The sequence below is a fragment of the Schistocerca nitens genome, chromosome 5 (assembly GCF_023898315.1).
Source record: "Schistocerca nitens isolate TAMUIC-IGC-003100 chromosome 5, iqSchNite1.1, whole genome shotgun sequence".
Taxonomy (NCBI): Eukaryota; Metazoa; Arthropoda; class Insecta; order Orthoptera; family Acrididae; genus Schistocerca; species Schistocerca nitens.
Window position 1 is genome coordinate 848,424,974 of NC_064618.1, and position 26,022 is coordinate 848,450,995.

The 26,022-nt window shown below is 39.7% G+C and overlaps 1 protein-coding gene and 1 non-coding gene across 2 annotated transcripts in view; one reads left to right on the forward strand and one right to left on the reverse strand.

Moving 5' to 3' along the window:
- The window catches only part of LOC126259316 (titin homolog), a 951,541-nt gene that overhangs the window by 70,371 nt on the left and 855,148 nt on the right, over positions 1–26,022 (reverse strand). The window contains exons 40-42 of the mRNA XM_049955994.1: positions 22,257–22,503; positions 5,748–5,948; positions 1,193–1,393 (exon numbers count right to left, since the gene is read on the reverse strand). Of these exons, the coding sequence (XP_049811951.1) occupies positions 1,193–1,393; positions 5,748–5,948; positions 22,257–22,503 (649 nt within the window). The remainder of the gene's footprint in view (positions 1–1,192; positions 1,394–5,747; positions 5,949–22,256; positions 22,504–26,022) is intronic.
- Trnat-ugu (transfer RNA threonine (anticodon UGU)) lies at positions 19,483–19,557 on the forward strand. Its single transcript has one exon. It is a non-coding gene; the product is annotated as a tRNA-Thr (tRNA).

A 26,022-nucleotide genomic window follows, 5' to 3' on the forward strand; every position in this document is an offset into this window, starting at 1 on the left:
TGAACTTCATTTAAAACGTAATGCATGAAAGTAGTACCAAATGCCAAAATGAAACTTATTTACAGAACATTTTCAAATTGAACCTGGGCAGAAAAGATTGCTAAACTGGGGATATTGCTCCCATGATTGTCCTTTGCAGCCAATTTGGAAACAAATGGAAAAACAAGCTCTCAAAAATTATCTGTAACTTCTGGGAGCTCGAGCATTTGCAGGTGTAATATGTTGCCAAATCATTTCTGGAGAACAGGAAACTGTGTCAGTCCACAGATAAATATGTTTAGCAATGATAAGTGGCAGTATATATTAGGATCATTTGAAAAGAAACAACCTGGAGACTGTATAATGAACAACTAATAAAGGGACTGTAATGCCACTGCCTATGGAAGAAGTTATGATCACTGTAAGAGCACTGAAGCCCCAAATTTGCTGCTAGAGCGACATGGGTGAACACAGACACGAAAACAAAGGGTGCACGCACATATGTCGGCCATCTACTGCCCTCAGTTGTGCTAAAAACAGACAAATGGAATCTTAAAAAGAAAATCAAATGGTCGTAGTGTGTTTCCTAACAGCAGGAGTGTGGAGAATGGAAATTCATCAAAGAATGGCACAAGTGTATGAAGAGCACTGCATGTCCATTGCAAGGGTCAAGGTATGGCACAAATAATTCAGGGAAGTACGGATGTCATTGGCCGATGACATATAAGTTGGAATGCCACACTACATTACTGTGCCATTGTCCAACAGGTAGGTTCCCCCTCACTATTGATGACTGGTGAGTTATGGTGGCAGGCACTGCCCCACAGGTCAGACCGAGTGTCAGAATTGCAACAGATGTTCAGTGCTCTCTGTTCACTTGTGCCATTCTTTGATGAATTTCTGTTCCCCACATACCTTCTGTTGACAGAAAATACACTACCCCCTTTGCTCTTCTTTTGGAGCCCTCATTTCTCCACTTTCAGCACTACTGAGTACAGTGGATGGTTGATGCATGAGAATGCTCGCTCTACCGCCACGTGGGTGCACACCCCCATCCCTGTGGCATCGAGTCTGGGGCCTCAGCGCTCTTAGAGGGACCACACTTTCTTCCACAGGCAGTGGCATTACGACGCCTTCAGAGGTTTTCATTTTACAGCCTCCCGCTCATATCTTTTTGAATGACCCTAATACTAGAGGTTTAAGATATGCTCACCTTTCTCGATGATAAGAGAATGGCAGTTGCCTTGTGACTTGAGCCGATATTGATCTCCAGATTTTATTATTTCTCCGTCTTTCATCCAAGTAATCACTGGTTCTGGAGTCCCTGTTACTTCAACTTCCATTACCACTCTGTCGCCAACTTTGACCACCTGGGCTTGCAAACGTCGACCAAACACAGGAGGGAAGACAGTTTCTGCCAACACAGAGCACATTAATTACATATCAGGTTATTTTTGTACAAAATTATCTCATAAGGGATGAATGCTAATGTCAGTGCACAAAACACAAAAACAATAATATTCCCCTGACCATTGCTGATATCTTCATAAGGTCACTACTTTGTTTAATAACCTTTTATTGCAGAAGAATCTACATCTATATTCTGCAAACCACTGTGACGTGCATGGCAGAGGTGGTGTTAATTATTGGTAGTCCATGCTGTTAATGAGTCACTGCTACATAGTGGCTAATCACAGGCCCATCTAACTGGCTTCTGAATGCACTACACTCCAATAACTTCACCAGCTGTTTCAGTACCTGTGCCACAAGGATTCTCTCTCTTCCTCCTCCCCCAGCACCAGCTTCTCGAATAGCACAGGTGGTAACTGACCTACAACAGGCCCCCTGGCCTAGACCTCCACTACTCCCAACCCTCAACTGACTCCACATCCATTAACTTATCATTTACCTTTTCCTCTCCTGTCATTTTCCACCTCATTCCTAATCTGTCACTATACTGTACACCCCATGCCCCTCTTTATTTCTCCCTCTCTCTCTGTTACACACACACATACTGTTGCATCCCCTCAGTTTTGTGCTTTGTAATATAATTAATATGTCATTTGGCACGGTCTTTACAAAATCTATGTCTGCTCCTTCCAGTCCCCAGTATTTCATTACAACTTCCTGTTCCAAACATCATCTCTCATCACAGCTGCCACAATCCATTCCCCTCTGGCTTATAAACAGACAATACTACTACGAATTTGTACCATTCTGTCTCCACACATATTGGGCACATGTATCAGGTCCAGGTGCATGTATGCACCTGTGAACACTTGTGGTGTGTGTGTGTTTTCATAGAGATACTTGAAACATTAACCATGTTTGGATAAGGCCTTCACAAGCTGCTGTATTAGGCTCATGTATAGAGGGGTATTAAATTTTTTCTGCATCTATAAAGTTCTCGAACAAAAATGAGAAAAACCATATAACTTGTCATAGTAGTTATATACTATCTAGAGCAATGATTGCCAACAAAATTTTAATATCATGTCACTGTTGTGATTCAATAAACTAAAACGCACAAGAATAAACCATGTTCATTTAATTAATTTTCTCCTCAGTGAACCATTTAATTCATTAAATCTCTTTCTTGTCTGTATCGTGGGGTTTCATGTGACAGCAATGTTTCAGAACAGCAGCTTCCAAAATTTCTGCATGCTTCCTCGTGCCAATTAAATTAACTTTTATGCATTGTTTTGTATCACTAATAGTTTCATTTTACAACATAATGGATTTGATACCCAAAGAACTCTCTTTCTTCTCTGCTGCTATCTTTATAACAGACCACACTTTTATAATATTCTTCTAAGAACTTTTTATTCTTTTGGTGTAATGCATAGTTTTATTTTGCCTCATGACATCCCGCAGTGCTTTAAAGTATTAAATGTAGTGAAAATCTGCATCTCGACTGTTATTGTCCTTTGAATTATGATGCACCTCTCATTTTCTTTTGAAAGATATCTTCATTATTCCATCCTAGGTTTTCCATCATTGGAATTTAATTTTGACTTATAAAGCTTATTTGTATACAATGTTTTAAGTAGTATGATTGGCGACATAAATAAACTGTTCATTTGCTTCACTAACACAGTAAAGAGTCACACAGAGTTGGATATATGAAAAATCATTTGGCACTACAGTGCAAGTCTAAAAAAAGCAAAATCTGGCCTTGTGTGTTGTTTACAGTCATGGCATAACATAAGCTCACACAGATTTGTACATGCTTAAAGCAAAATGGTGTGTTGTTTACAGTCATGGCATAACATAAGCTCACACAGATTTGTATATGCTTAAAGCAAAATGGTAAATTGTTAGGAACAAACAGGATTTGGGCAATAAAAACCCACTTGTCTACACCACTTCCCATCAAAAATTCCACTTATATGATGTTACACCAGAGAGAAGTAACTTTAAGCCCCAGTGAACAAAGTGTTCTGAGGGTTGAGATGAAGTATGATCCTCGCGATCGGAGTCACATCGAACCTCGCTTTCGGAGGAAGTTTCCAAAGAGCAAATTAAAGCCTGATGTTCTCAAGCTGCAGCAACTCTCACCAATATCTTAATTGGATTCCTGAGACAGGACTGTCCTCAGTCTTTTAGAAAATTTGCTGTTAACTAGTATTCACAAATTTAAGATTGTGGCACGTAATTCTGCCACCGTCATATGAGGTCCATTCAAAAAATTCCAGGACATTCGTAACTTTGAGTCTTTGGTGTGCTGGAGCAAAATGTAGTTGGCATCCCTGCACATGCCTGTATTTAATGTGTAATTGCTGGAAGTTTCATTATTCTATGTCTGTTAGTTATTGTTCGGTGCTGTATTGAGTAGAGTGTTGTGTGACACACACTGTGAATTTCGAGATGGCAGAGTTAGAGGAGCAACACATCTGCATTAAATTTTGCTTGAAAAATCAAGAAAAGCTTTACAGACAAACACCAAATGATGCAGGGAGCCTGTAATGATGAGTGCTTAAGCTGTATTTGGTGTTACAATGGTCCACATGGTTTAAAAATGGCTGGACCAAAATTAAAGACAACAGTCGTTCAGAATGTCCTTTGACATCTACCAATGACGCTCATGTCAGGAATGTCAACAAAATTGTGTGTGCCAACTGAAGACTGACTGTCCGAGAGATTGCAGAAGAATGTAACATTTCAGTTGTCATGAAATCCTAACAAAGCACCTTAGTATGCATTGTATTTCCACCAAGTTTATCCCATGGCTCATGAGTCAAGATCTTCACCTCACAATCTATAAAGAGCTTTTGGATTGCACAAATAGAATGAGATGTTCCTTAAGAGAATCATAACTGGTGACTAGACATGGGTCTAAAGTTATGATGTTGAGGCTGAGGTTCAGTCTTCACAATGGGTTGGGAAAGTGCTCCAAGACCAAAAGAGCTTTTCAGGTTAGGTCAAATATCAAAGCCATGCTGATAGTTTTCTTTGACTTTAAACAATTAGTTCATCATGAATTCGTGCCACAGGGACAAACTGTTAATTGATGGTACTATAGGGATGTGTTGTGATGCCTTTTAGAAAATGCGAGACAGAAATGGCCAGAAATGTGGCAAGACAATTCATGGCTCTTGCGTCACAATAAAACACTCGCACATTCATGCCTGGACTATTGCACGAAAAATAAAATCACTGTGCTGCCTCATCCTCCGTAGTCTCCAGATCTGGCTAGGCAGACTTTTTCTTTTATTTCCAAGTTGAAAACCCCATTGAATGGATGAAGATTTGCAACAATACACAAGATAAAAGAAAATTCACAGATGGCGTTTCGTGTGATCCAGCCAGATGCAAACCAAGACTGCTTCTGGAAATGGAAACAGCATTGCGAGTGGTGTATCAATTATGGAGGAGAGTATTTCACAGGAGACCATGCACAATAAGTAAAAGTTAGGTGTAGAAACATTTTGTGGACATATTTCCCCAATTTTTTGAACACACCTCTTAGACTTCCAAAATACATCTGTCACTGAGTTACAAAACACTAAAATTCCATTTAGTAGTTCTTTGGTGTACTTCAAAACTAACAGCACCATCTAATGATTCTTTGGTGTAGTAGGCCTACACTGTGATGATTACACACCCAGACTACTAAGCTGAGCACCGATTTTAAATAAAATTTCAAATTCTGACATTTTTTTCCACGTTCTGATATTGATGAAATAGAGCCTAAACATTGCCTCAAACTACGCTCAAGTTACCTGTAAAAACCCCATGAAAATTCATGTAGTAATTTTGCAGATTAAATCAGACAACAGAAATTCAGGTTGGAATATCAACAATATTAAGAAAATGATAGATTGCCACTCACCGTAAAGATGAAACTTTTGAGTTGCAGACAGGCAGAATGAAAAGATTGTTACACTTTTAGCTTTTGGCCAAAGCTTTCTTCAGAAAAGAAAACACACACAGTCATACAAGAAAGCACACATGACCACTATCTCCAGCAGCTCAGAGCAAGCTGCCAGAAGTATGCATGAGGTCTGCTTACTTGTATGAATTTCTGTGTTTTCTTTTTTGAAGAAGGGTTTGGCCATAAGCTAAATGTGGAACAATCTTTTCACTCCGCCTGTGTGGAACTCGAGGTATCATCTTTACGGTGAGTAGCAATCTATCATTTTCCTAGCATAGTTTTGGAGATTATTGTGTTCAGACAGCTGGACAGACATAGCAGTTTTACAGTCTTATTTATTCTTGCCAAGAATGTCGTTTGAGTTTATCCGTGAATACATTTCAGGTTTACTTACTTTTAACAACAACATCAGCTGTACTGCTAGCAGAGCCAGCCTTATTTGAGGCAGTGCAGGTATACCTGCCAGCATCTTTCACACCAACATTCTTGAGTTCTACACGAGCTTTATTAAGTTTCCAAGATATATTTACAGAACCTTCCTTGGCTATAAGTGGCTGACCATTCTTTGTCCAGCTCACCTCCGGTTGTGGATAACCTATAAAATAAGCACTTGAATTAATATGATGCAAAAATAATCACACACTGAACTACTGTTGCAGTGATATAATGTTGACATGATATTAGTGATCCAACAATACTATCCAAATCAAATGCCTTATGCAGTTCTCTGCCTCACTGTTCATCACCTGTGGTGATATAGACATGCTTATCAAACTGGGTCCTGCTGGGTATTTGCTCACCTCATAAAGAAGATCTTAATGCCTCACTTGCCAATGTTCTGTATGGCGAGCCACTCCTTCTCCCCACCGAGTTCATCAAGGACTCACCTCCCGCCACATCTGAGGATCTCCCTGCCCTGGCCAAGCATGTCCGCACGTACATCACACATCTTCACACCCCTCTGCCCTGCCCCCACACCACTCCTCCAGTGTTCGTCCACAAGGACCTACCTACATGCGACTTTGTTATGCTGCGGGACGACAACGTGCAGGCAGCCCTTCACCCGCCCTATTCGAGCCCTCACTGTGTGCTACACTGCAGTACCAACACATCTGTCATCCACCTTCACGGACAGCCCTGGACAGTCTCAGTTAAAAAACTTAAACTGGCGTGGTCCCTCAATGGTGACCTTCCTACCGACGCAGCCGCCCTGCCTTTGGCTGACTCATCTCTGCCTGCCGCCACCTCTCACTTGCAGCTGTTGGAACCACCGGCCTGCAGCTACACCAACACCCCCGCCCCCACTTTCTGTGCCGGCCGCCGCCGACACACACCGAGTAGGCACCAAGATTACGACTTAATCCCATGAGCTTCCCCTCCGCCGTGCTCTACACTATCAGGGTGGGAGGGGAGGGGGGGTATGTGGTGTCTCTGGCGCAGAGCGCCCTATCTTTGGGAACCTTTTTTTTTTTTTTTTTTTTTCCAGACTAGTTGTCTGGCGTGAACTTTCTGCTCATGATATGTGTAACTTGCATAATTGTTTTTTATATAAACCTATATTTCATATCAAAGTGAGTTATCTCTTGACTAATCTTCCGTGATAACCACAGGCACATACAGAATACAAAGCTCTGTTTCAAATAACGGCCTGCTATCCTGCATAACAATCACACACTGAACAGTCACCAACAGAAAAATACTAACATACTTTGTCTACCCCAATTAATTTGCAAACATTAATGTTATAAGTATCTCTAACAAGTTTGAGGCTGTATAAGCCCACTTGTTGTAGCACTTCAACAAAAAAGAAGGTCCTCCACAATGGGATTACTATCTAAGAACTGCAAATAAAAAACCAAGTGTGTATTATTCTTGCTGCTCTTGGATTAACTGAATACCAATCCAAATACATTTCCTTTCATTTTTTCAGTTAAAATTCTGCAACTGACAGCATTATCAGACAAAGGCACATTTGGAGGAACTTTCTCCACTGACCTCTCATCATAGCATTCATGAAATCTAGCGTAGCTGACAGAATGTGTTCCTCTGCAGTGGGACGAGAATGTTTACACTTCACAATTCCTTATTGACCTTCTATGATGCCAACAAAGTATTACATAGTACCAATAACTGCCTTGAAAAAGTTTTAATTTTTATCAGTGGAGTTTGAATGATTTACTTGTAAGTATCATTTCAGCTTACTTGGAAGCATAAACTATTCTGTTAAAATTTTCAGACACAATACGCATAGATGCCTCTCTTTACCATTGCTATTTGTTGACATAAAGCCGAAATCAAAATTGTCATCACATTTATGAGATTTCCCCTTCCTCAAGCGCCTGCTACTGATCTGTAGTGAATTCTCTTCACTATCAATTCTATCTTGCTACTTCAAGTCTTATATAACATCACCCCTTTTATAAGATGATTAGAAGAATTAACTTAACCAGTGCACTATTACACTGCAGACCAAAGAAAATAGTGATAGGATGGTGAACATCAGCTCTCCCACACCTAATGTTTCGTTCTTCTTTAACCTCTTGCCCAAAGAGAAGCTTTCACCTCAGCCAAAGACTGTAGACACATGCTCTTGTTACAGTGATGTGTCCACTACAGTTGTCATCCAAGTAGCATCGAAAATAAAAATTATTGTAAATGAAGCAGCTGCCACCCAAACAGCACACTCACGTTCAACAATGGAGCTGTGACTGCTACTTAAATATGATATTTCTACATCTTCATCTATACTCTGCAAACCATTGTGCAGTGCGCAATGGAGAGTATGACCCATTGCACCAGTTATTACCATTTCTTCTGGTTCCATTCACTTAAAGAGTGCAGGAAGAATGATTGTTTGAATGCCTCTGTGCATGCTGTAATTATTCCAATCTTATCATTACGATACCTATGTGACTGATACCCATGGGGTTGTAGTATACTCCTAAAGTCATCAGTTAAAGCCGGTTCTTGAGTCTTTGTTAGTAGACTTTCTTGGGCTAGTTTACATCTATCTTCAAGAGTCTTCCAGATCAGTCCCTCCAGTATCTCTGTGACACAGTCCCACAGATCAAACAAAGCTGTGACCATTAGTGCTGCCCTCCCCCGTACAGTCCCCAGAACTGTTCACAACCCTTTAGCTCTGAACCATGTGGAAGGACTGAAACAGGGACTTCAAAGGTTCTATGACAAACTAGGCTTTGACTTTCTGGACTTGTGCCATAGGGTTGAGAACTGGAGAGTCCCCCTAAATGGGTCAGATGTGCACTGCACGTTACGGTCTGCTACCCGGGTAGCTTACCGTGTGTGGGGTGCACGCAAGGGTTTTTTAGATTAGGCCAGTCTCCATCCAATCCAGATAGCAATAGCTGTATGAAACCCAGAAGGCCAAAAGAAATGCCTCCCACGAATACTTAAATCCTAATGGTAAACTGACAAATCATTTGCAATACAGTGCCCGAGTTAGAAGCGCTCCTGAAAAGCAGTGAAGCTCATGTAAAACTAGGTACATAAAGTTGTTTGAAAGCTGAAATTGATAGCCGTGAGATTTTTGGTGAAATTCGGAGTGTATATCGAAAGGATAGACAAATGGGAAATGGATGTGCTGTATTTGTCAGAGAAGACGAGAAACTCAAACACACGGAGAAACAAATTGAAGCTACATGTGAGAGTGGGTAAGCAGAGTATCGAGGGTAGACATAAAATGGTAATTGGATCCTTCTATCACCCACCAGTCATCTCCTGATGTAACCAAAAACTTTAGAGAAAGCCTCAGTTCACTTGTACATAAGCTCCCCAATTATGCTGTAATCGTTTGTGCAGACTTTAATCATCCAATAATCAATTGGGAAAATTAGTTTTGTTAGTGGGAATGTGATAAAGACATCCTCTGAAACATAATTAATTGCCTTCTCTGAAAACTAACTAGAAAAGGTAGTTTGGAAACCCACTCATGATGAAAATATATTGGGTCTAATGGCAATAAACTGACCTGACCTCTTTGACAATGTCCATATTGAAACTGGTATCAATGACCATGACACGTTTGTGGCAACAATGTATACCAAAGTACAAAGGACATTTAAAACAAGCAGAAAGATATATGTGTGCAGTAAATTAGACAAAAGATCAGTACAGTCATACCTCAATGAGGAACTTGAAACTTACAGCATAGGGCAGGAGCATTTAGAGGAACTACTGCTCAAGTTTAAAAGAATAGTTGACCATGCACTGGATAGATATGTACCCAGTAGAACAGTAATAATGGGAGGCAGCCTCCATAGTATACAGTCACCAGAAAAAAACTTCTAAAGAAACAGAGATTATTGTGTAGTAAGTGTAAAAGAAGGTTGTATACATGGAAGAATCCTGGAGATACTAAAAGGTATCAGATAGATTATATAATGGTAAGACAGAGATTTAGGAACCAGGTTTTAAATTGTATGGGACCTGGATAAACTGACTAAACCAGAGGTTGTACAGAGTTTCAGGGAGAGCATAAGGGAACAATTGACAGGAATGGGGGAAAGAAATACAGTAGAAGACGAATGGGTAGCTCTGAGGGATGAAGTAAAGGCAGCACAGGATCAAGTAGGTAAAAAGACGAGGGCTAGTAGAAATCCTTGGGTAACAGAAGAAACATTGAATTTAATTGATGAAAGGAGAAAATATAAAAATGCAGTAAATGAAGCAGGCAAAAAGGAATACAAATGTCTCAAAAATGAGATCAACAGGAAGTGCAAAATGGTTAAGCAGGCATGGCTAGAGAACAAATATAAGGAAGTAGAGGCTTATCTCACTAGGGGTAAGATAGATACTGCCTGCAGGAAAATTAAAGAGACCTTTGGAGAAAAGAGAGCCACTTGTATGAATATCAAGAGCTCAGATGGAAACCCAGTTCTAAGCAAAGAGGGGAAAGCAGAAAGGTGGAAGGAGTATATGGAGGGTCTATACAAGGGCGATGTACTTGAGGACAATATTATGGAAATGGAAGAGGATGTAGATGAAGATGAAATGGGAGATACGATACTGCGTGAAGAGTTTGACAGAGCACTGAAAGACCTGAGTCGAAACAAGGCCCCGGGAGTAGACAACATTCCATTAGAACTAATGACGGCCTTGGGAGAGCCAGTCCTGACAAAACTCTACCATCTGCTGAGCAAGATGTACGAGACAGGCGAAATACCCTCAGACTTCAAGAAGAATATAATAATTCCAATCCCAAAGAAAGCAGGTGTTGACAGATGTGATAATTACCGAACTATCAGTTTACTAAGTCACAGCTGCAAAATACTAACGTGAATTATTTACAGACGAATGGAAAAACTGGTACAAGCCGACCTCAGGGAAGATCAGTTTGGATTCCGTAGAAATGCTGGAACACGTGAGGCAATACTAACCTTACGACTTATCTTAGAAGAAAGATTAAGGAAAGGCAAACCTACGTTTCTAGCATTTGTAGACTTAGAGAAAGCTTTTGACAATGTTGACTGGAATACTCTCTTTCAAATTCTAAAGGTGGCAGGGGTAAAATACAGGGAGCGAAAGGCTATTTACAATTTGTACAGAAACCAGATGGCAGTCATACGAGTCGAGAGGTATGAAAGGGAAGCAGAGGTTGGGAAGGGAGTAAGACAGTGTTGTAGCCTCTCCCCGATGTTATTCAATCTGTATATTGAGCAAGCAGTAAAGGAAACAAAAGAAAAATTTGGAGTAGGTATTAAAATCCAGGGAGAAGAAATAAAAACTTTGAGGTTCGGCGATGACATTGTAATTCTGTCAGAGACAGCAAAAGACTTGGAAGAGCAGTTGAACGGAATGGACAGTGTCTTGAAAGGAGGATATAAGATGAAATCAACAAAAGTAAAACGAGGATAATGGAATGTAGTCGAATTAAGTCGGGTGATGCTGAGGGAATTAGATTAGGAAATGAGACACTTAAAGTAGTAAAGGAGTTTTGCTATGTGGGGAGCAAAATAACGGATGATGGTCGAAGTAGAGGGGATATAAAATGTAGACTGGCAATGGCAAGGAAAGTGTTTCTGAAGAAGAGAAATTTGTTGAAATCGAGTATAGATTTAAGTGTCAGGAAGTCGTTTCTCAAAGTATTTGTATGGAGTGTAGCCATGTATGGAAGTGAAACATGGACAATAAATAGTTTGGACAAGAAGAGAATAGAAGCTTTCAAAATGTGGTGCTACAGAAAAATGTTGAACATTAGGTGGGTAGATCACGTAACTAATGAGGAAGTATTGAATAGGACTGGGGAGAAGAGAAGTTGTGGCACAACTTGACTAGAAGAAGGGATCGGTTGGTAGGACATGTCCTGAGGCATCAAGGGATCACAAATTTAGCATTGGAGGGCAGCGTGGAAGGTAAAAATCATAGAGGGAGACCAAGAGATGAATACACTAAGCAGATTCAGAAGGATGTAGGTTGCGGTAGGTACTGGGAGATGAAGGAGCTTGCACAGTATAGATTAGCCTTGAGAGCTGCATCAAACCAGTCTCAGGACTGAAGACCACAACAACAACAACAAGTGTAAAAGTGTATGGCTATAGATAGAGAGATGGTGGATGAAAATCATTTGTCTGTCAAGAGAGCAATGCATAATGCCTTCAATGAATAATGTAGCAGAATAATGTCGGATGATATTTCACAAAACCCAAAGAAATTCTGGTCACATGTAAAGGCTGTTAGTGCCAAGTCCCTAGAAAATGAGACAGGAACTGAAATTGAGGGTAACAAAGTAAAGGCTGAAATGACTAACGCTGCTTTCAAATGTTCCTTTGCAAAGTAAAAACCAGAAGAAATGCCCCACTTTAATCCTCGTGCCACTGAAAAGATGACTAAAATCAGTATCAGTGTCAACGGTGTTGACTGTTTGTAGGCTGATTGCACTTCCCCAGTATTCTACCAGTAAACCAAAGTCTATCACTTTCCCCGACTGAGGCCATAAGGTCATTTCATTTCAAATCCTACAAAGCATTACACCCAGGTATTCGTATGAGTTGGCCAATTTCAACAGTAAATCACTGGTATTATAGTCATAGGATACTACGTTTTTTTGTTTGGTGAAGTGCACAATTTAACATTTCTGAATGTCCAAAGCAAGTTGCCAATGTTTCCACCACTATGAAATCTTACCACGATCAGACTAAATATTTATGCAGCTTCTCTCAGACAGTACTTCACCACAGATAACTGGATCATCTGCAAAAAGTATGAGATTACCAGTAATACTATCTGCAAGGTCACTGATAAACAACATGAATATCAAGGGTCCCACACTTCCTTGGGGCACATCTGAAGGTACTTCTACATCTGACAATCACTCCATCCAAGATAACATGCTGTGTCCTCCTTGCCATAAGTTCTCAATCCAGTCACAAATTTCACTTGGTACCCCATATGATTGTAATTTTGACAATAAGTATAGGTGCGGTACTGATTCAAATGCTTTTCAGAAACCAAGATATACTGCATCTACCTAACTGCCTTGATCGAAAGATTTTCAGTACATCACGCGGAAAAAGTGCGAGTTGGGTTGCACATGACTGATGTTTTCAGAATCCAGGCTGGTTGGCATTGAGGAGGTCTCTGTTCAAGATACCCGCATTATGTTTGAGCTCAGAATACCCTCTAAGCTTTCAGAACAAATTGATGTCAAGGATGCTGGACAGTAGTTTTGTGGAACACTTTTGCTACCCTTTTTGTAGAAAGGTGTGACCTGTGATTTTTTCCAAGAACTGGGCCCGGTTTTTTGTTCAAGGGATCTGTGATAGATTATAGATAAAAGAAAGGCTAACTCAGCTGCAAATTCAGCATCAAATCTGACAGGGATTCCATCAGGCCTATTGGCACTAATACTTATTTCACTCATCTTTTTAGTGGTACAAAGATTAAATTGGGGCATTTCTCCTCGGTTTTCCTTTCTAAAGGAACATTTAAAAATGGAATTAATAATTTCAACTTTTGCTTTGTTACCCTCAATTTCAGTTCCTCTTTCATTCACTATGGACTGGACACTAGCTTCGGTGCCACAACAGCCTTTACATATGACCAGAATTTCCTTGGGTTTTGTGAAGTATCATTTGACAATATTCTGCTACAATAGTCATTGGAAGCATCACACATTGCTCTCTCGACAGCCAAATGTGCTTCATTCAGCATCTATTTATAGCCCTACACTTTGTTTTACACCTGTTATGCAGAAATCTCTGTTTCTTTAGAATTTGGATAGCAAGCACTACCCGCTTTGCTAAGGCACTGCAGACAGTGGAAAGCTCTGGCATCTCATTTGACACTTTGTACCTCACGTCCTTACAGCCAATAATTCAGGGTAAAGGTGAAGCTATCTGTCACCATTTCAAAAGACATTTAATACTGATTTTTTTTTTTAGAGAGAGTGAGAGAGAAAGAATTACTATAACAGGACACTAGTAACAAAAAATCCAACATAACTAAAAAATATCCTCCCCATCTTGTACAAAAACAAATCTACTGTGCCTTATCTTTCCAGTCTCCTACTACCTACCAAAGTTCCACCATCCAGCCACAGAGGAGCATTCCCGTCGTAACTCAGTATTGGAGCAAATGAATTACATTCTCCGCCAGGGCTTAGATTACCTCTCACTGTGCCCTGAAATGAAAAATGTCCTGCCCACTATCCTTCCCACCCCTCCCACCGTGGTATTCCGTTGTCCAATGAACCTACACAATATACTCGTCCATCCTTACACAACCCCTACTCACAATCCCTTACCTCATGGCTCGTACCCCTGTAATAGACCTAGATGCAAGAGTTGTCCCATACATCCTTCCACCACCACTTATTCCAGTCCGGTCACTAACATCAGCTGTCCCATCAAAGGCAGGGCTACCTGTGAAACCAGTCATGTGTTCTACAAGCTCAGCTGCAACCACTGTGCTGCATTCTATATAGGTATGACAACCAACAAGCTGTCTGTCCGCATGAATGGCCACCAACAAACTGTGGCCAAGAAACAAGTAGACCAACCTGTTGCTGAACATGCAGTCATTGAAATGAAGGATGTTATGTTTGGCAGCTTCACAGCCTGTGCCATATGGATCTTTCCCACCAACACCAGCTTTTCTGACTTGCGCATGTGGGAACTTTCCCTGCAATACATCCTACGTTCCTGTAGCCTCAACCTTCATTAGTCACTGTCCTCACCCATCCATCCCCTTTCCTGTTCCCATTCCAGCACTACACAATCATCATTCCACCACCAAACCCAGTCTTTTCATTTCTCTCCTTTTCCGCAACTCCTCCCCCCCCCCCCCCCCCAACTCTCCCCTGCCCACCGTCTAACCTGAAGTGCTTCACTGTCCACCACCCCCACCATACTATCCCTCCCCCTCCCCACCCCAGCCTTTTCCTTACCCCCTCCCTGTCGTCACTCCCATCATGCATTGGTGCTGCTGAAGACCTTAATGGCCGAAAGCTTTAATTGTGAGAGTGTTTTTGTTGTGCGTATCTGCAACTCAGCATCTCTGAGTAGCAACTTTCCTTCTCATAATATTGTTACATTCCATCCTGGATTTTACATTATTTGATTAAAAAATACTGGCATTTGATTATGCTTGTGGAACTTTCCTGCAGTTTTTATTCTATTCATGGCAGTAATTCACAAGTGGATAAAAGCTTCTTGGTTTTCAAGAGAAGATTTTATCCAATCATGCCGCTGCAAAAGAGTCTGAGGACAAGTAATTCACAACAAAATGTTGACTAATAGTGTTGATCTCATGACCATCTGACATAGCTGCTTTACTGTGTAGCCTGGGAAACTGTTTTACATGTGTATCATGATACAATCATAATAAGTTCATGCTGCCATAATACTTGTCCTTGTTAAAAGTGCAAGTTGTAAAGCAATCACTTCTAATTACTGTGTTTCCAAAGATACAGTATACAATGCCACTGAAAATGGGCTGCTACATAATTTCAATCCATTGTCTGTACTGCACAGCACCTGAAGCCTTGTCTCAAAAACCTGGTAAAGTTGCACAACATTATGTTTATAAACTATGAAGCATGTTTCTAGAGGTAATTTTTGTGATGAAGGCCGTTAGGAAATGGTTAAGTTGCAGGTAAGCCCAATATAGTCATTATTCCATCCTGTATTTTCCATTGTTTGACAACAGTTAAAGTTTCCTGTAGCAAACTGCCTTTCAAATACATAGTTTAATTTTATTGCCATATGCTTACCTTGCAGTACACATTTAACTTATTTAAATGTCTCATTATCTCTCTGAGTCACCTGCACCTGACTAGCAGGTGAGCTATGTGTGTGAGACAGGGTTGGTCTAGCCTATCCAATAAGCTCACAGACATTTAAAAATTCTTGTCAGTTTGCTACCTATCCACTATTGAATCAATAGATGAAAGGTTGACAGACTTGTTTCTCAGTATTTCCTAGATAAGCTTTTTTACTTTTTAACAAACTTCATGTTATTGTTTGTTGGCATTAAAACAGCTCTTTCATGCACCCATCAATGCAACTTGTGTTTTTCTTATATATCCACATATGCTATAGCTGTTAATTCATTATAGTGAAATAAAATCAGAATACTAGTGGGATCGACAGGAAATCCTCACTTGCTAACAAGCAGAAATTGCTGAGCAAATTGTTGTGCACCTGTTTCTGAGTATCGTCAGATTAGTTGTGAAACGTATTTGGCATGCTTGTTTCCTTAAGCCCAATGAGTGGAAAAAAGCACTAAGTTCACATCAGGGGATATTAAAAATCTCCTGCCAGGAGAACAAAACGACCTATAAACTACTCATTTCCCTATATCTCACAAAGCGTAATCAAGTGCTTTTGTTGCCATTTTGTGAGTCATAACCGATTCGAACAAATTGATAAAGTTGCACTTTGATTTAATCAAAGTTTCTGCTTATGTTACAAACAGGTTGTTGTGCAATCTACAGATTCACCTGTACATTCACAGCTAAATGCACTATTCAACTGCCGACAACAGTGTTGATGCAATCCTCAAAGATGCCCTCCCTGCTGAACCAGGAAAATACTAAACAAGATGCATTTTCATTTCCTCTGGATGTTTAAGGAAACACCATCACTTCCAGCCTGTATGGCGCTTAACAGTCTGACACGGGCTTGCCTTGGATCAGTGACCAACAGTTGTCTATGATTTTACACAAATACTTGAATGGCATTAATTTTGTTGTTATTTTCCTACCAAATACTCATCTATGACCTCTTAGTCACTTTAATGTGGCTCCTGAAGCCTATGTTGCAAGAGAGTGTTGCTAGTAATAGACAATACCGGTCCTCAAGGAATATAAATGTTTGGTTAAAAACTTCCTAAGACTGTAAGTCGACTGAAGGATTGGTAAGCATTTTCCACATTTTGCATGACACTGTGTTTGCTGGAATGTTTTTTTTTTTTTAATTTATTCCAAAGACTTTTTTTAATTTTATGAGATACATGTTGCTGAGTTGCTTTGGGAATCACATGCCAAATGCCTCTGTCAATGATGTGTCCCAATTCTGAGCATTTTGTCACTGTATTGTATTCTGTGTCAAACATATTTGACTTGCCAAATATTGACAATATGGTCCATAAATTTAGCAAATTATTATGAGGACATTTAGAGGAAAGAAGAAAATTCCAAGAGCAATGAAGATGTATGAATATGCTTCTTGACCCAGTGTCATCATCATGATCATTATCATCATGTACAGCCAGCTATTGGTTGGGTCTGTGTGAAACATAAGCCTCTCTATCATCTTCTATCTTCCCACCATCTCTCTGTCTCCTCCTTGATCTAGTCTTCTCCTTTCCTTTTTCACTCCTTTCACCCACCAGTCTTGTCTCTTGTGTATGTTATGGGTATCTTTTCCTCCATTCGCTTATCACATCCACAGAATCTAAGTCTTCATTCCTATATCCTATCCTGTAGTGGATCCTCCTCTATTATTCTATGATCCTCTCACTCCTTAACCTATTCGTCTTTCTCATTCCAATACTATTTGTCAAGAAGTTCCTCTCTTTAGCTCATATTTTACTTCTTGTTCTTCTTTTCATCATCCAGATCTTAGAGACATATGTCAGGATGGGGACACACTTCACCTGATACATAGCCATTTTCCTGTTTTGAAGCTTTAAGCACTCTTCAGGACAGTAGATCTATTTCACTTCATAGTGCTGTTCCTGTTGCTGTCTTACTGCAAAAGTTAGATCTACTATAGATGTTCCTACTACGAATCTGTGTTTCTCCCCTCTCACCCTTCCTTCTATTTTTGTCCAAATTTGTGTTTCCAAAACTCATCAAAAACCTTTGCACAATGGTTCATCAATGTCATTCCCCAATATATTTTGCACTCTTTTCTAACACTGTTCTTGAAGATCTTCCTATCTTCTGGAGTCCTTCTCTCTTTCCACTCAATTTCCACCACTCAACAGTGTCACTGTATTCCCAACTCTTCTGCTGTTCCACCATTAATATACTCATCTCATCCATTTCTGGTGACTTTCATCTTTCTCAAGCATCTTCAACTTCCCTCCATTTTAAGTCCTTTTCTGTTTGCATTTCCTCTTATTTCCCTTCCATTTCTTGCTCCTCATCCAGGTCTCAATTTGGTTTCAAGAGTTCTTAAAAATCCTCCTTCCACATGATCTTGAGTTTGTCCTTACTTTCCATGTCTTTGACACTTTTAATTTACCATTCAAACATAGTCTGCCATATCATTCTGCCTCTTATTTTTATTTTTAATCCTCCCATATAGTACCTTTTAAAAACTTCACTGTTCTCCTCTGTTGTTCTAGCCCACTCTTACACCCGCCTCCTTCTCTTCTCTATTACCACTCTTTATTCGCTCTTTTCTTCTTGTCAGGTACTCACCTCTTGTCTTTACTGCCCTATTCTGGAACCATACCCTAAAGGCTCTATTCTTTCCCTGCACTATATCTTTCATTTCTTTGTTCCACTATGTTTCTTTTCACCTGTTTTTATTGTTTGTCCTCCCATATACTACTTTCACTGCACTTACTAATGTTCTCTTAAATCCTCCCCTTACCGCTTCCACTGTTTTTGGTTCATCCACTGGGAAATTCTCTTTCAATGTTCTATGATACTCTACCCTGCTCTCTTCTTTTTTCAGATTTTATATCCTTAAATGCCTATCCTGTTTTTCTGTCCCTTCCTTATCCTGAACCCCTCTCTCGTCCACTATTAGTAGGTAATGATCTCTATCCAAGACCTCTTATAGTATTACCTTGATATATGTGATGTTCCTATTCATTTTGCTGACATAGAGCATATAGTCAACTCTTAATTTTCTACTCAAATCATTACTACACCAGGTAATCTTGTGGCTCTCCTTTTTTCTGAACCAGGATTTCCAAGCTTACAAACATTTCCTTCAGCAGAAATCCAGCAATCTTTCACCTATCTCTTTACAACTACCCCAACCCTCTTCTAGATGCACATTTTCATACCCTAGCCATTCTCTTCCAGCAAGTGTGATTAAATCCCACATTACTGTGACATTCTTTCCTCCCAGCTATTTCTGCATTTCTTCTTCAAGGTCTTGTTTTCTGTGGATGTGCAGTCTACCTGTGAGGCATATACTTGTTAGTACCTCCACGGCCTCTCTCTTCTGTTATATTTTTATCTTCATCATGTTATCATTTATTCTCTCCACTGCTTCTTTTAACCTGTCCCTCACTGCTACTCCTTCCATTGTCATTCTCCTTCCTTCTTCTTTATGACCTGTTTCTGCCAATCCCAATGCATCCAACTACCTTCTTTCCATCATATCCACAACCTCCTCCACCTTCCCAATCAACATCAGAATAACCATCATTCCAAATTGTAATCTATGTTTATAGCCCGGTCATTATTTGTTATATTTATCCATTCCAAGGCTCATTGCATTCTCGAAGCAGAGGAGGTTCTAAAATCACTACTCGAACAGCCCAGAGCAATAAGTTATATTCTCAAACAGTAATGCCATATTGATATAATAATGATGGGCAAACATCTATTAGGCGCACTACGAATGTAGTGTTGTGGACATGTTGGGAATGTGGATCTCACGGGGAGCGTGCAAGGGATAAGTCCCTGCAGACGCACTATCCTCTGTGCCCGCGGTGGCTCAGATGGATAGAGCGTCTGCCATGTAAGCAGGAGATCCCGGGTTCGAGTCCCGGTCGGGGCACACATTTTCAACATGTCCCCAATGAAGTGTATCAACGCCTGCTTGCAGCTAGGGTGTCTATTTAATTATCATTTCATATTGACATAAACTAAACATGCCAACATAAGCTATCTTAGAAATAGTGACAAAATCCCAGTCAAGTAGTTACCTTCAAAATCTTACCACAGTATTGTAAAGAGAGAGAGAGAGAGAGAGAGAGAGAGAGAGAGAAATAGTCTATCAGATGTGATAGAAAATGATGTAATGAAGACTTCCAATGATCTTTAACAAGTCTGTTTAGTCTATGGAGATGATGCTGATGTGATGCTTGAAGCTAACAGCAGCAAAGAAGAGGTAGCCACACTAATCGACAGCTCAGTGGTGGAAAAGACTCAAAACTATATAATGGAGAGGTAGCCATGCTGGTAGAAGGGCAGTGGGGAAAAAAAAAATCTTGCAAACGAAGATGAAAGAAGACTGAGCATCCACACAAATGACTTTTTTTAGAGCACATCCTTACTGAACAAGGCTACAGTAAGTGATGCAATAAGAAAGTCCTTATAAAAGTAGAAGTTTTATGTTAAAAAGCAGCAGTCACATAAATTATGGTAACAAAAATATTTCCATATGCCACCAAAATATTCAGTCAGCCGCAAATGTAATTTTAAATACTGAGATTTTCCTAAACATGTACTACATTTTATTTGAGTACTGTACCTCACAGAAGATAGACTAATCACAATTCACAGTAAAACAATGGTGTTATGGTACATATTTACTTGAGCTAAGACAGTGAATAAAAGGAGGAGGTATTTCCATTCTTAAAAGAAGATAATGGAAGATCGTGCATAATCAGATCAAATGGCAGGTATAAGTGAAAAAATTTGTGTTTAATGCAGTATACGACACACATGGAAGGAAATGATAAGTTACTGAGAAGTGTACAGTCAGATAATACTGAACCACTGTAGCAAAAACAAAAGAACAAATTATAACTCATATCCAATAATACATAGTGGGCAAGGATATATCAGTGACAAAATTGGAGTTTTAATCATTGTAAGACACACGTGGAAGGAAGCGATCAATTACAAGGAAGCGTAGTCAGATAATTGTGAATTACTAAAGCAAAAACAAAAAAGAACATATGGTAAACTACATCCTATGAAACACAGTGGGCCAGGATGACCGAACGTTGTTGCAAATAACGTGCTGATTTACCATTCTCAACTAGAGGCAAAATTGCACAGCATTTCACAAAACTAATTGTGATCACTCAAGATCATCTGTCAACTGCTGCCTATCAGACTGGGGTTAGTCGTTGTTGTTGTTGTTGTTGTGGTCTTCAGTTCAGAGACTGGTTTGACGCTGCTCTCCATGCTACTCTATCCTGTGCAAGTTTCTTCATCTACAAGTAAATACTGCAACCTACACCCTTCTGAATCTGTTTAGTGTATTCATCTCTTAGTCTCGCTCTACAATTTTTACCCTCCACGCTGCCCTCCAATACTAAATTGGTGATCCCTTGATGCCTCAGAATATGCCCTACCAACTGATCCCTTCTTCTAGTCAAGTTATGCCACAAATTCCTGCTCTCCCTAATTCTATTCAGTACCTTCTCATTAGTTATGTGATCTACCCATTTAATCTTCAGCATCCTTCTGTAGCACCACATTTCAAAGGCTTCTATTCTCTTCTTGTCTAAACTATTTATCATCCATGTTTCACTTCCATACATGCCTACACTCCGTACAAATATTTTCAGAAAAGATTTCCTTACACATAAATCTATACTGGATGTTAACAAATTTCTCTTCTCCAGAAACGGTTTCCTAGCCATTGCTAGTCTACCTTTTATATCCTCTCTACTTCAACCATCATCAGTTATTTTGCCTCCCAAATAGCAAAATTCATTTACTACTTTAAGTGTCTCATTTCCTAATCTAATTCCCAGAGCATCACCTGATTTAATTCAAATACATTCCATTATCCTGGTTTTGCTTTTATTGATATTCATCTTAATCCTCCTTTCAAGACACTATCCATTCCGTTCAACTGCTCTTCCAGGTCCTTTGCTGCCTCTGACAGAATTACAATGTCATCAGCAAACTTCAACGTTTTTATTTATTTTCCATGGATTTTAATTCCTACTCCAATTTTTTCTTTTGTTTCCTTTACTGATTGCTCAATATACAAACTGAATTGATACTGAGGTTAGAACCACACTAAAATGACAATGTATAAACTCAGAGTGTGTTGTAATAGATTGCATCACTTTCTAATAGTGGCCCAGTGTGATGCTGCAAAGCTGACAACTGTTTAAAAGCTTTTGGGGTGAATTGTTCAATCACGATATTTACAGAACTTTTCACCATTCGATTTTAGAAGACACACTTCAATTGATACTGCTATGTGCCTGATGCATGTGTCATGCCTTCTGTAAGAGACTGATATCATATACAAATCAAGGAATTACTTTATTTCAAGGATTTCTTTTTTCACTTCTTCATTTTATGCCTCAATAAGTGGTGTAGTAAGTACATATGGGAGTGTCTTGTAATCAAGTTTTTACATGAAAAGTTATCATTTTATAGCTTATCCTTATAACTGATTCACTGACAGTTAAAACATCAGAAACTGTGAATTTCATCTGGAAACCCAACAAAATATGCAGCTTCCAAAACAGTAACAACAACAATTACACAACTGATCACACTTACCATCAATAATACCCTCCAAAACAACATCTGCTCCTTGATCAACAATCACTCCATTGAGTGGACTGATAAATCGGGGACCAACTGATTTCCTGACTGGTTTTGGAGAAGCCACTGGAGTTGAGTAGCTTGATGTTGAGCTCTCTTGGCTTTCCTCTGCGGCATTTGATACCTTCAAGAAGGATGTTTGGTGAATATCAGGCTTGTCTTTATCCACCTGATGTACTTCCACTGTTTTGTGGCTTTCAACCTGAACAAAAAAACTGCATTTTAGAACAACCACAAAAACCATTTTACATATTCATTCACTTGTTAAAGATAATGTCCTCTGTGCTGACGCTAGCTTCTATTCAAGAACAAAACTGAGAGCCCAAGAGGCAGTCTACGTTTATGCAATGGCTAGAGTGCTGACGAAATGTGGGGCCTCTACTGAGCTATATGTTCTCTACTTTTTTATATTTTTCAACCATTAACTGACCAACATGGAACACAATACTCAAGACATTAGGATCTGACTGTATAACCTTCAATGACTGGAAATCAATTTTCATCCTAGTTCATGCAATGAACCCAGTTCATGAACTCACTATGTTGTGTAACACTAAATTTCGATCTAATGAACAAGATTCAGTGTTGACCTATATTAGCACAAAACATGCTTGGCAACATCACTAAATCTGTTAATGACAAGATAATTGCACTTTTACAGCAGATTGTAATAATGTATTGCAGGTATTTATTATTGACAATATTGTCACACTAATGTATAACAGTCTTCTCATTATGCCTGGCTGCCTGCAACATGTCATCTTTATGGTGCGTAGCAATCTATCCTTTTCCTAACATTGTTGATATTCCTACCTGGAATTTCCACTGTATTTATTATTGACATTTTCTTGTCACAAAGATGGAGGAAATAGCCGTTTTTATGTGAAAACTCTTAAAGACTTTTAAATAAAAGAAATGTTTTTCAAATTCTACATCTTTATTATTCAAATCTATATACTTATTTCTCAACATAGTGACCCTGGCTATGAACAAATTTCGCACAATGAGGATCAGATTGTTGACACAGTCACTGTAGAATGTTTGATTTTGTTGATGGAGTAACAACCTCACCTCTGACTGCACCAGTTCATACTATCAAACTGAAGTTCTTGAAGGTGTTCTTTAAGCTTTGGGAACCAATAAAAATTGGATGGGCCAAGTTGGGACTGTATGGAGGATGGATCAGGACAGCGAAATCAAGGCATTGGATTTTTGTAGATGTCGCAGCCCTAATGTGTGGTCTGGCACTGTCATACTGAAGGAAAGGATACTCCATATGTGGACAAACTATTTGAATTCATGCTTTCAGTTTTTGAGGGTTTCGCAGTACCTTGCAGAACTTATAGTGGTACTTTTATGCATGAATTCCAAATTCACCACACCCTGAACACCCCAGAACACTGTAGGCATTATTCTGCTAGCTGGTGGCATGGCCTTAAACTTTTTTAGCATTGGTGATCCTATGTGGCAAAACTCTGCTGATGCTCTCTTGTCCTTGGGGTCAAATGGTGAACCCAGCTTTTATCAACTGTCACACATTGTTGTTCAGGAACCCATCGCCCTCATGCTCAAAAGTGCAAAAGAAATTGTTGACTGGTGCCCAATCTCCTCTGTTTCATGTCAGGACTGAGCATTTGAGGCATCCACTGTGCACACAGCTTTCTGTACTGCAGTTCTGCAACGATAGCCTGTACACGTTCTTCTGATATGCCATATTTACTTGAGAGCTGTCCCTGTGTCATCCAATGATTGTCCCTAATGAGTTCATCAACCTGATTCTGATGAGTCTCATCAGTTGCCAAACTTGGTCATCCACTCCGAGTTCTGCCACATACACCGATGTTAGCACCACCATTTACTCCATTACAAGCATGAACAACCTAACGTCGCACATTACTGAAGTTGATACAATCATCACCATACACAGCTTTCATTCTTCTGTGGATTTTGATTGGAGGAATATTTTCTGCATGTAGAAACTCAACTATAGCATGTTGTTTCACCCACACCAACATAGTTACATTCCATACTACCATGTTACACACTACAATTTGGAGTCCTGTACTGATAGAGGGCTACAATTTGCATCAGCAAAGCAGGAAAATCAATTGAATAATATGCATGATAAGTAATATCTCAACTGATATTGAGAAAAGAATAAAAAATTTGAAGACATTACTTTCCAGCATGATCTCGTATACATGGGAAACATTGTTATCAAAGGTCTCCACAAGGTATTGACCAATTTGCTTCAGGTTTATACACAATACTCTAATGAACATTCAGACAGACACAGGTTATAATGTTTTAAACATATGTAATATACAAATATAAATGCAATATTTAATGGTAGAAACACTGTTACCTTGTTATCAAAAATCCTGAATAGTGTTTGACCAATTTACTCTGATAGTACTAGGGACAGAAAGTTGCCTGAAACCAGACGTAAACAGTACTGAAATCCTAAACTCAGATTGGAATCTATACTGCAGAGACAGGCTGGACAGTGAAGGGGGAGGTGTGTTTATAGAGATAAGAAGGGCAATAGTATCGAAGGAAATTGACGGAGATCCGAAATGTGAAATAATTTGGGTGAAGGTCACGGTTAAAGGAGGCTCAGACAAGGTAATTGGATGTCTCTATAGGCCCCCTGGCTCAGCAGCTGTTGTGGCTGAGCACCTGAAGGATAATTTGGATAATATTTCGAGTAGATTTCCCCACCATGTTATAGTTCTGGGTGGAGATTTTAATTTGCCGGATATAGACTGGGAGACTCAAACGTTCATAACGAGTGGCAGGTACAAAGAATCCAGTGAAATTTTTTTTAAGTGCTTTATCTGAAAACTACCTTGAGCAGTTAAACAGAGAACCAACTCGTGGCGATAACATATTAGACCTTCTGATGTCAAACAGACCCGAACTATTTGAAACAGTTAACGCAGAACAGAGAAACAGCGATCATAAAGCGGTTACTGCATCGATGATTTCAGCCGTAAACAGAATAAAAACAAAATGTCCAGACACTCTGTGACCAAATTGGTACTGAAACAGAGGATGACAGACTAAAGGCCGAAATACTAAATGTCTTTTTCCAAAGCTGTTTCACAGAGGAAGACTGCACTGTAGTTCCTTCTCTAGATTGTCGCACAGATGACAAAATGGTAGATATCGAAATAGACGACAGAGGGATAGAGAAACAATTAAAATCACTCAAAAGAGGAAAGGCCGCTGGACCTGATGGGATACCAGTTCGATTTTACACAGAGTACGCGAAGGAACTTGTCCCCCTTCTTGCAGTGGTGTATCGTAGGTCTCTAGAAGAGTGTAGCATTCCAAAGGATTGGAAAAGGGCACATGTCATCCCAGTTTTCAAGAAGGGACGTCGAACAGATGTGCAGAACTATAGACCTATATCTCTAACGTCGATCAGTTGTAGAATTCTGGAACACGTATTATGTTCGAGTATAATGACTTTTCTGGAGACTAGAAATCTATTCTGTAGGAATCAGCATGGGTTTCGAAAAAGACGGTCGTGTGAAACCCAGCTCGCGCTATTCGTCCATGAGACTCAGAAAGCCACAGACATGGGTTCACAGGTAGATGCCGTGTTTCTTGACTTCCGCAAGGCGTTCGATACAGTTCCCCAAAGTCGTTTAATGAACAAAGTAAGAGCATATGGACTATCAGACCAATTGTGTGATTGGATTGAAGAGTTCCTAGA